The sequence below is a fragment of the Bison bison genome, unplaced genomic scaffold (genome assembly GCF_000754665.1).
Source record: "Bison bison bison isolate TAMUID 2011002044 unplaced genomic scaffold, Bison_UMD1.0 scf7180017864167, whole genome shotgun sequence".
NCBI lineage: Eukaryota > Metazoa > Chordata > Mammalia > Artiodactyla > Bovidae > Bison > Bison bison.
Window position 1 is genome coordinate 5,789,093 of NW_011494739.1, and position 11,189 is coordinate 5,800,281.

General features: G+C 49.0%; 1 protein-coding gene across 1 annotated transcript in view; it reads left to right on the plus strand.

Annotated features, from left to right (window-relative positions):
• The window catches only part of PHACTR3 (phosphatase and actin regulator 3), an 88,398-nt gene that overhangs the window by 46,971 nt on the left and 30,238 nt on the right, over positions 1 to 11,189 (plus strand). Inside the window, exon 7 of the mRNA XM_010841855.1 lies at positions 1,905 to 2,058. Within this exon, the coding sequence (XP_010840157.1) occupies positions 1,905 to 2,058 (154 nt within the window). The remainder of the gene's footprint in view (positions 1 to 1,904; positions 2,059 to 11,189) is intronic.

Below are 11,189 nucleotides of genomic sequence, written 5' to 3' on the forward strand. Positions count from 1 at the left end.
ATATTACACTCGTCTGAAATGGCAATCCCTCTCCCCTTCCCGCCATGTATGAGACCCTTGACATTCATGAAGGACGTGTCCCGAGACCTTTGAGGCTCCCTCAATTCATAAATGCCAGTTTGGCTTTCAATTTTCCCCCAGACCATGCAGCAGAGATCAACAGAAAAATGCATGTGACTGCTTTAGGCTTTTATGATTCTATAAATACAGGACTCCAATCATGTATAAAGCTATTAAAGCAAATCAGGCTGGAGTCCTGGCCAAAATGGTTTCTGGGGTCATTATTTTTCTCTTTGTCTATAAAACACATAGTAAACAAGTTCACATTAGAAAGTCAAGTTTCAGTCAAGTACGATTTTTTGTATCTTACTTTATCCCAAATTTCTGTTAAATTATCACTTTGCTGGACGTATTTCTTACTTTGCATATTCGTACCCCATGCTGGGCATTGACTTTCTTTAGGGAGACGCGATTATTAATACATAGTTTGCCTCCAGCTGTGGGGTGACCACATTGGATGATGGTTTGAACTCCAGGAATTAAACCTATCCCCTAATAAAAGTGCAAAACCACACACCCTCAGAATTGCAGTCTACGTTATATTAATACTTGGAGTTTTTTGTCAGCGTGCGCACTGGCTGCTGCAGGTAGGGACTCTGGTGTTCAGGAAGCTCAGTGCCATGTCCTGGCACCTAAGGCGTGACCCTTCTCTGATCCTGAATGCAGCCAATCCCCATTTCTGCTATTAGCATCTTACTGACGAGAGAGATGTTACTACTACTTCTGTTACCCAACTTCCGTGGTGGTTCAGATGGTAGGATCCATCCTGCAATGCGGGAGACTTGGGTTCAATCCCTGGGTTGGGAAGATCCCCTGGAGAAGGAATGTAACCCACTCCAGTATTCTTGCCTGGAGAATTCTGTGGACAGAGAAGCCTGGCAGGCTATGCAGTTCATGGGGTCGCTAAGAGTCAGACTCGACTGAGCAGCTAACACTTTTACTTTCTTTTGTTACCCGAAAGTTAGTGACTGGAGTGTTTCAATGTTCTCTTACGTAAATTGCCAGCTAAAGGTGCTAGTTTCTGCAAAAATCTCCCAGTCAATAATGCGTTAGGTAAATCTGAACATCATTCCTTAAGATCTTACATTTTATGTGCACTCAGATGTCACTCTGCTGCTTCCGGACGTGGGGAGAGAGAAAGATCAGTGTCAGCCTTCTAGACCCTGAGTCAGGCTCACTCAAAAGGATAACCTGCGTCAACACTGTTCCAGGACCAAGGAGAACAGACTATCATGGAACTTTCAGTCTAGTGGAGGAGACAGATGATTAACCAGAAAGATCAGATAAGGGAGGAATTGATCCTGAGGGTGACGGAGATTAGAGGACCTATTGGGTCTCTGAGGGCTGGGTTCCAGGCCAGCGACATGGTTCAGAAGGTAGCCAGCCCAGGATGGTCCAGGCAGAGTGGGGTGCTCAGCACTGGACGGACATGTTGCTGAGACCCTGAGCTGGGATGTTCCAGGAATGAAAGGGGATCCAGGTGGCCATGGGGTAGCAGGCAGTGGGGAGGAAGGGAAGGGCCATCATGGATAAAAGTAACTAATTTATGACCCGAACTTGGACACTTTTGAAAGAGAAGGTGGTGCTATTGATAATTGCTCTGGGACAGCAAGTGTCTCTCACGATGGTCAGTGGAGACCTGCATGCACAATCGGTGCCCCACCCATGGAAGGTGTGGGACGAGGGGGCTTTGTGAAGGAGGCCCCATTCTCTAGGGAGCACTACAGCTGCCGGACTCACCCCTGTGGCTCTGGTGCAGGGTTTCCCTGCAGTGGGGATGGGGAGCGTCTCCTGCGGCAGCCGGCACCTCCTGACACCTGTCATGTCATCGCCCCTTTTCCCAGGGACCCTGCCGAGGAAATGCAAGAAGGAGCTCCTAGCGGTGAAGCTGAGGAACCGGCCCAGCAGGCAGGAGCTGGAGGACCGAAACATCTTCCCCCAGAGGACGGATGAGGAGCGGCAGGAGATCCGGCAGCAGATCGAAATGAAGCTCTCCAAGTAAGTGTGGGTGCATGGGCCCCAGAGGGGCTGGTCCCACCCGCCCACAGCCCGGCCCTGCGTTGCACCCACCGCCATCAATGTTTGGGACTGAAGTTTCTTGCTGTGGGGGCCATCGGAGCATCCGATGCTTGGCGGCCTCCCTGGCCTGGACACACGACATCCCCCGTGAAAACTGACGTGTCCCTAGATACTGCTGAGTCCCTCCCACCCGGGGCCAGTCTTCCTTGTGGAGAAGGACTGGTTATAAGAGCAGGGCCTGTGGTTTGGGCAAGCTCTGGGGGGACGGGGTGGGGTCTGCTGGTCTGTGGCACCCTCGGAGAAGCGGGGCTCTAAAGCAGGGGCTCCCGAGCTCAGGGGTCCCAGTGTTTTGGCCGGGTGTCTCTGGTGTCCTATGCATCGTGGGACGTTTAGCAGCATCCCTGGCCTCTGCCCTGGGGATGCTCACAGCCCGCCCCCACCCCCCACCACTGTGACAACCACACATCCCCTGGGGACGGACCCACTGCCACCCCATCTAGGACCACTCCCCTGAAGGTCTCCCTGGGCTTCCCCTCCAGGTCGTCCCTCTGCCTGAGGCTTACGCCTCCTCACTGCAGGCAGATGGGCCCTTGTTCCCCATCCTGCTGGGGGCTTGGGCCCAGTGTGTCACCCTCTGAATGCCTTTACTTCCGCTTTTTCAGGGCCGAGGGCAGTGAGTGGAAGTGGGTAAAGCCCAGCACCCAGATGTTGCATTTCTCTGGGTCTCAGTTTTCTCGCCTGTGAAATGGGGATGACACCAGCTGTGGGCTCACAGAGGAGGAGCAGTGGGGTCACATTTCTGCAGGCTGTGGGGTTCCTGGCTGGGGTCCTGAGGGCCTGGAATCACATAGTCCCAGTTTGAATCGCCGCTCTGTGCTAATATGCTGGGGATCTTGGGCCAATGGACTCACCTCCCCAGGTCTTGCTTTTCTCATTCATGAAGTGGGGTGCTGATGCTGTCAAGGTCATTGTGAGTTGCAGGGAGGTCCCATAAGGATGGTGCATTGCAGACCTGGGGCATGTAGTGGGTGCTCAGTAAGTCAGTGCTCAGGCTTTCCTGGTGGCTCAGATGATAAAGAGTCTGCCTGAATGGGGGAGACCTGAGTTCAACCTCTGGAAGATCCCCCGGAGAAGGGAATGGCTACCCACTCCAGGATCCTTGCCTGGAGAAGTCCATGGACAGAGGAGCCTGGTGGGCTAGCATCCATGGGGTCGCAGAGAGTCAGACATGACTGAGCAACTAACATTTTTCAAATCAGTGCTCACCGTAGCTGGTGTGGCCTGGGAGCCCCTCCTTTTGTGTTGGCTCTGAGCTGTGTGGCGAGGGTGTCCACTGTGGATGGCTGTTGAGGTGCCCGTGGTGACCAGTGGCCCCAAACCCAGAACAGGGCTCCCTGTGGAGAAGCTTTTTAAAATACTGATTGACGAGCCCCGCCCTCCACCGCCAACCTGGATCAGTCTCTGGGGAGAGGGGGGACTTTAATGAATTCCCTGATTTTAATGGGTTGAAGGACTCTCTCCAAGTTGGATGTTCCTAGCCTGATTGCAGTGAGACTGTCAGACCCCCAAGCACTTGTCTCTGTGTCTGGTCAGTCAACAAAGGCTTATCTCACTCGAATGAGGGGCAGGCCGGTGCTGTGGTTGTTGCTGCAGATAGAGCTGTGGGAAATGAGGGAGAGAGGTCCCCTGAGCCCCACACCCCTGAGAGCATCTTCAGACCTCTTCCTGTGTGGTGGTACCCACCCTCGGGCTTGGTACCAACCAGATGCTCAATGAGTGCATGTGGGTGGGAAGGAGGGAGGGCTGGGAACACGGCTGCATGTATCTCATGACCGAAGGGATGTGCCAGCCGATCAGGCTGTGTCCCGGCTGCCTGTCTCATAATGCCATGCACTATCACAGGAGGCATGGTTTTCCATCTCTCTCATTTCTAGCGAGATAAAACCTTTTTTTTTTTTTTTTTAGTGCTTATTAGCTTTTTCAGTTCCTTTCCTGCCCATTACCCGAAGTTTTCTTTATCTTACTGACTTGAGGAGTTTACTCTGGAAATCGCAGCTCCCAGCCCTCTCTGGGTCTGCACATGTTACCTCTTCTTCCTCTTTGGGGCCGGCCTCATCATTTTGTTGATGTTTCCTTTGCTTTGTGAAAGCTCTTCATTTCTAAAGTCACCAGATGATCGATCATGTACTTCTGGTGTCAGCAGATGTTCTCCATGAAGAGCTGGATACGAGTATTGCTCGGGGACCTACCGTGTCTACCGTGACCACACAACTCTGTTGTCACACTCACTCAGTCATGGCCTGTGTGTGGTGAGTGAGTGCGGCTGGGGTCCAGTGGAGGTTTATGCACAAACATAAACAACAACCCACCTGGCCCCTGATGTACTTTATGGTTCACACTATTTGTGCCCAGTCTTAAAACATCCTCCCCTGTCCAGATGTAAAAAAAAAAAAAAAAAATGATTTTTACACACGTTGCTTTTGCAGTTGTCTTCTTTGCCAGTCGATAATGGTTTTCTATTTGCTAAACAAAACCAGGGGCTTCCCAGATGGGGCAGGTGATAAAGAACCTGCCTGCCAATGCAGGAGATACTAAGAGATGCGGGTTTGATCTCAGGGTCCGAAAAATGGACCCTGGAGGAGGAAATGGCAACCCACTCTAGAATTCTTGCCTAGAAAATCCCATGGACTGAGGAGCCTGGCAGGCTATGGTCCATACGGTCACAAAGAGGCAGACACGACTGAAATGACTTAGCACGCACACACTCAAACAAAACCAAGTTTTCCTTCAAAATGAGATATTAAGCAAATTAAAGAAAAAATAGTAAGCATTTTAAGTACATGTGATTCAAGGAAAACAAAATGATCATGATGATGCTTGACTTAAGAGAACTCTAGGGACTCCACTCCTGTCTCCTAGGGCAGACAGGAGGTGGGAAAAGGTAGGGTGCTGGGACCTCAAAGTCCCTCTGATTAAGTGATACCCCAAACCCAGGCTCTGGACTGGACCTCCTCCATTAGTCACTGAGTCTGTAGCTTGTTTTAAATCTTGAGTAGAACATAGTAGCTCTTTGGCTGTTTGTCACCATGTTTAAAAATGGAAAAGCAAGCCTGGAATTAGACACGGAGGGGCCATGGCTGAGAAATCACATCCCGGGGGGCAGACACAGCCCTCCCGGCTGCCTGGTTTGTTTCCCTACAGAAGTGGTTTAATTGGATCCTTTGTCTTTGTTTTGCCTCCTTTCAGAGATTCTTCTGCCTTCACTTGCTGAATAATTCAGCCTCTGGTTGCCATGGCGACCTGCCATTCACCATATCCTGAAGTGCAGTTGGTGTTTTCGTCTTGTGTATTTTTTTTAAATTTCCAGACCCTGACTCTTTCATCTTTTGGGCACTCCTAGAGCGTTTTTGGATGAAGTGGTCTTGGTCTCCCCCACTCTATGTGCTGCTCCTTGTTGTGGAGGGGGGGCGGCATATGAAGTCAGAATCAGCTTGGGGGGAGTGAAGCCTCGTGGTAGTTCTCACCCCCTTTCTGTCCAGCAGCCCAGCCCACCTTTACTGTGTGTGTAAATGAATCTGTAGCGTCTCACAGACCCAAAGCTCCAGGGCCTCGCACAGTGGGCGAGTTCTGGAAGTTATGGTCTTGCTTCAGTACAGTTGTGTGCTCACCGTTTAAGAGGAGCCGGTGATAAGGGTGCCTGACAGCTTTCTTTATTACTATTGTTGTTGTTATAAGCTTGAGGTGTCCAGCACTAGAATTCAGCATTTGTTTACAAAATTATCAAATGACAACTTTGCCTCTAAGTGCAGAGCCCGTGCAGTGAGTTTTGCTTGCTTTCCCTCATTTCATTTAATCTTTGTAGGAACCGATCGTCGTCATCTCCATTTTACAAATGAGAAAACTAAGACTTGATGAGAGAGGTTTAGAAACTTGCCCGGGGTCACACAGCTCTGAGGAGGTGGGCTAGGTTCCTCAGAACTCCCAGCCTGGGTGGCAGGGGAAGCAGGGTCTCAGAGGCGGTCTCTGGCTTATCTGAGTCTCTGGGTTTTCTCATTTTGTGTGGCTTCCGTCAGTACATTCAGGCCTCCAGCCAGGCCCGGAGCCTCTGTGCAAAACGCTTCATGCCTGTGTTAAGGTGGGGATCACTGGAGGGGATGCAGATGTGCCCCCTATCCCTGAAACAGCACGGTTAGTGAAAATATCCAGAGAGAGACTCTGGGCCAACCATGGGCTTTGGGGAAAGGCAGCCAGGAGGGTTCAAATCCCAGGCTTCCCTCACAGTGCTGTGGGCTTGTGTCAGCGCCGCCTTCTCCGAATCTCCCCCGGTTTGTAAATTCAACACCGTAGCAGCACCTTCCTCCTGGGACCTTCGGAAGAGTCTAGGATAGTCCCTCTACAGACAGGTGAAAGTGTGTTCCTGGTGGGGAGGGGTGGGGCGTGGAGCTGCTGCTGATGGTCCTGGCTGGATGCACTTAACTAGTGGTCATCTAGGAGGGGCGGAGGCCAGGCCAGGGTGCTGAGCTGCTGTAGAACTCAGGTTGTGTTAGTGTAGTTGTTAACGACCTTGCTTTTGTTCCCCGTGAAAGTGTTAGTTGCTCAGTTGTGTTTGACTCTTTGCAACCCCATGGGCTGTAGCCCATCAGGTCCCTCTGTCTGTGGGATTTCCCAGGCAAGAATATTAGAGTGGGTTGTCACTCCCTCCTCCAGGGGATCTTCCCAACCCAGGGATGAAACCCAGGTCTCCTGCATTGTAGAAGATTCTTTACTGTCTGAGCCACCAGGGAAGCCCTTATGGTGCAATTTGCCTGGAGCTGGGGGGCAGGGTGCCAGGAACCTCCAGAATGCTGCATGACCTTCTATTAAGTCTCCCTTGGGGGCTCCTCTGCTCTAGGACCGCCTTGTGAGAAGCTGATGAATGCTCAGTAGTGTCCTCCAGGAGCTGGTAGTTAGCACGTTTGTGTGGGCATTAAGTGCTCCTCGAGCTGGTTCCTCTGCATGTCCTGTTCTCCCGTTTCCAGAACAAACTGCCACCACTCAGGCCTCCAGGAAACACAAGTTCCCAGAAAACAAGTGTTTTGTGCTACTGCTCCCCTCCCCCGCACCTGTTTTGAAAACTGCAGTACTTAAGGAGGCGGCTTGTTGCTTTTAAGGATGATGGTGGAGATTGGCACCCCTGATAATCATGCCGTGGGGCTTTGTTTCTGCTAAAGGTGCCAGGAAACCTGGGGCAAAGAGCAGGGTCTCAGTTCTATGGACACAGGGTTTTGAAAATATTGAAACCTGACTTTTTCTGGGCTTAGCAGGAAAAAAAAGACTTAATTGCTGGAAAGGAAGCTGCTCCTTTGGGAAGTGTTGAGGCATCCTTGCAGAGGGCGGGGGATTGTATAATAACGGATATTGATAAACACTTGCTGATTTTCCTCTTCAGCAGTGCTGGGTAAGAGCCCAGCTCCTCCTGGGTGTCTTGAGTCCAGCCATACAGACATCATATAAGTGGGGACAGAGAAGCATGGTTATTAATGATGGTCATTGTTAACACTTATTTAGTGTCTTCTGTGTACCAGCTTCCTGCCAAGTGTTTCAAACACATCACCTCCTTGGAGCCTTGTGAGAGCTCTCTACGGTAGGAATTGTTAATAGTCCTATTTTCGGATGAAGATAACTGGCTCAGGACAGTGCAGTCCCTTGCCTGTGCTCATACAGCAGGAAGTATGGGGGGCGGGGTCATCGGTCATCCCATCCACGCCAGTCCCCACATCAGAGCGTCCATCCAGGTCACCAGGGAGTTTTGTGAAAGTGCTGATTCCGAGGCCCCACCCCAGATCTCCTGAACAGAGCCCTTCCCTTGAGTCTCGCTTCTGTCTTGCGCTGAGCCGTATTCCCTCCCTCAGGACCCTTGGGAGACTGTTCTCGGAGACCTTGGGACCAAAATAAGCCACACTTATTACATTGGTTTTTTAAGGAGCATGCATGTTTGTAGATAATCGTGTTTCCCTTTTTGTCCTGGCTACCAGGAAGCTCGGAGCCAAGTGTGCAACTAACTGCCTTATATCATTTGGGTTGTGTGTCTATGTTTAACCTTCTCTTGTATGGCCTTTGTCTTAATTTCATCAACTTTTTTTTGGAAGGAAGGAGTCTCACATTTATTGATCATACTATGTCTAACTCACCTATTTACATTTTTGTCATGGTTACCAGAAACCAAATAGGTATTAAAATAGACTCCTGTCATTTGACTTAACATTGGAGATTTTGGATAATTGCCAGTAATTTCTAAAGTATAGAACTTGAAGTTTTTCTAAAGCATTCATGCAAAGCCGATGCCCACCTGAGGCTGAGGCTGTGGAGAGAGTGAGGAGCCAGGAGTGAGACAGGATTACTGGGGAGCATCTCTGTTTCAGTTTGAATTTTCTTTTCTTACCTCTCTTTCCCATCTGTTGTAGTTCTCCAGATGTGCTCTGGTTGTATTCCTTTAAAAATTTGTTTTATTAGAGTATAGTTGCTTTACAATGTTGTATTTTCTGCTGCATAGCAGTGAATCAGCTGAGAGTGTGTGTGTGCATATGTGTATATGTATCCCTTCTTTTTGGGGTTTCTTTCCCATTTAGTTCACCACAGAACATTAAGTAGAGGTCTCCATGCTATACAGTAGGTTCTCGTTAGTACCTATTTTATACATAGTGCTATATAATGTTAATTCCAATTTCCCAATTCACCCTGCCCCTCTCTTTCCCACCTTGGTGTCCATACATTTGCCTTTACATTTGTGTCTGTCTTTCTGCTTTGCAAATAGGTTCATCTGTACCATTTTTCTAGATTCCACATATATGTATTAAATATATGATATTTGTTTTTCTCTTTGACTTACTTCACTCTGTATGCCAGTCTCTAAGTCCATCTGTGACTCTGCAAAAGCACGGTTTCATTCTTCTTTATGGCTGAGTAATATTCCATTGCATATATGTGCCACAGATTCTTTATCCATTCTTCTGTTGATGGGCATTTAAGTTGCTTCCATGGCCTGGCTGTTGTAAATAGAGCTGCAGTAAACATTGGGGTGCATGCCTCTTTTGGAATTATGGTTTCCTTCAGGTATGCTCCCAGGAGTGGGATTGCTTTGTTGTTTTTTTTCTCAGTGTTACTTTAATTTCCTCAACTCTTAATTTTATCTTTAGAAAGTATATTTTTCTATACATGATTTCAAATCCAGTTCTCAACTTTAAATATAAAAGTATAACTAAAAATACATATTTTTGTGTATATACAAAATAGCATACACGAGATTTTGCCACTAGCATCGTGGCAGAGGGTTTTCCATTCTTCTGCTAGTGTTTAAATTTTCATTTGTAATAGTGGTCTAGTGTGTAAGGGACAGACGGGCACCTTTTCCCTCTTGCTGTCAAAATCTTTACTTTTAATATAGAACTACATACAGTGCTTACTTCTTTTTATGTGTTATTCATAAGAACAGCATTTCTAGAGGGTTTCCCTGCTGGCTCAGTGGTAAAGAATCTGCCTGCCAATGAAGGAGACGTGGGATCTGGATCTCCCTGCATCAGGAAGATCCCCTGGAGGAGGAAATGGCAGCCCACTCCAGTATTCTTGCCTGAAAAAATCCCATGGACAGAGGAGCCTGGCAGGCTGCAGTCCATGGGGTCGCCAAAGAGTTCCACACGACTAAGCAACTAAAACAACAACATCATTTCCAGGAATGAGAAAAGAGGAGGGAAAACGCAGTGAGTGAGATGATTTCATCATTCATGAATGAAGACCAGTTGTTAGCAGAACTCCGTAGATCACTGGGAAATAGCCTAGAATTCATGGTTTGGGAAGGAGGGAGCAAAATTTCTAAATAAACATATGAAGATAATTCAGCTTCACTAGTAACTAGAGATGTGAAAAATTTATAATAACAAAGAAACTTTCATCCCCAATTAAAGTGACTGGAAAGTTTTAAAATATTTTAAAATATTTTTACATTATATTTTGCTAGCATAAATACTGATAATGAACTAAAAACACCCCATCCTAGAGGGTGGTGGTTTACATGCCACCCACCACTGGCAGGCATGTGACTCAAAAACAGCCAAGCGGGTGAACAGCCAGGATGGCAAGTCGAATATTTTAACCAAACACTCCACTCCAGGGCAATGGCACCCCACTCCAGTACTTTTGCCTAGAAAATCCCATGGATGGAGGAGCCTGGTAGGCTGCAGTCCATGGGGTTGTGAAGAGTCAGACACGACTGAGCAACTTCACTTTCACTTTTCACTTTCATGCAGTGGAGAAGGAAATGGCAACCCACTCCAGTGTTCTTGCCTGGAGAATCCCAGGGATGGGGGAGCCTGGTGGACTGCCGTCTATGGGATCACACAGATTCGGACACGACTGAATCGACTTAGCAGTAGCAGCCACTCCAGGGAGCATCCCTTTCTGGTGCATCAGAACTAACAAGCGGATAAGGTCCACATCCTCCTCTGGTCTTTTGTCTGCTTCAGTGTCAGCAACTCTAGAACCTTCCTTCTTGTTCTCTGCCATGTGGGGCCATGTACACCTGCCGTAGCATCACAGGGTGCAGCTCCTGAGGGCCCGGTGCAACCACCCCCGGCTCGTGTAATGACAGCTGTTAGCACCACACTTCAGTACCTTGTAGATTTGCCTCCTACCCCACGGTGTACGCACACTCACTGTGATGTAAGGGGATGTTGTGATGACTTAACGGGGAATCTGGTTGAGACTGCAGCAGAGCAGGCCTGTTTCTCCCACGGCATCGCTTCCACGCCCTTGCATGTCTCCGGGGAGCACAAACCCCGTCACAAACCTCGGGTCCCTGCAAAGCGTAGGGGCTGGGTGCCGGGGTGCAGAGGCGCATCAGGAACCATCATATCTAATCAGATACGTACAAAATAGACATATGAATCAGCCACGGAAGCGAGGGTCTAGGAGGAAGAGATTAAGCTGGCAGGAGGGAGGCAGAGTTGGGGTGAGGCTTTGAAGAGTGGGTAATGAGGAGCAAGGTCTTGATACGTGTCAGTCCACATGGTGGGCTGGCGTGCAAGGATGTCCCAGGTAGAGAGCAGCTGCAAGAGGGTGCCGCAGCCTGAATCCGC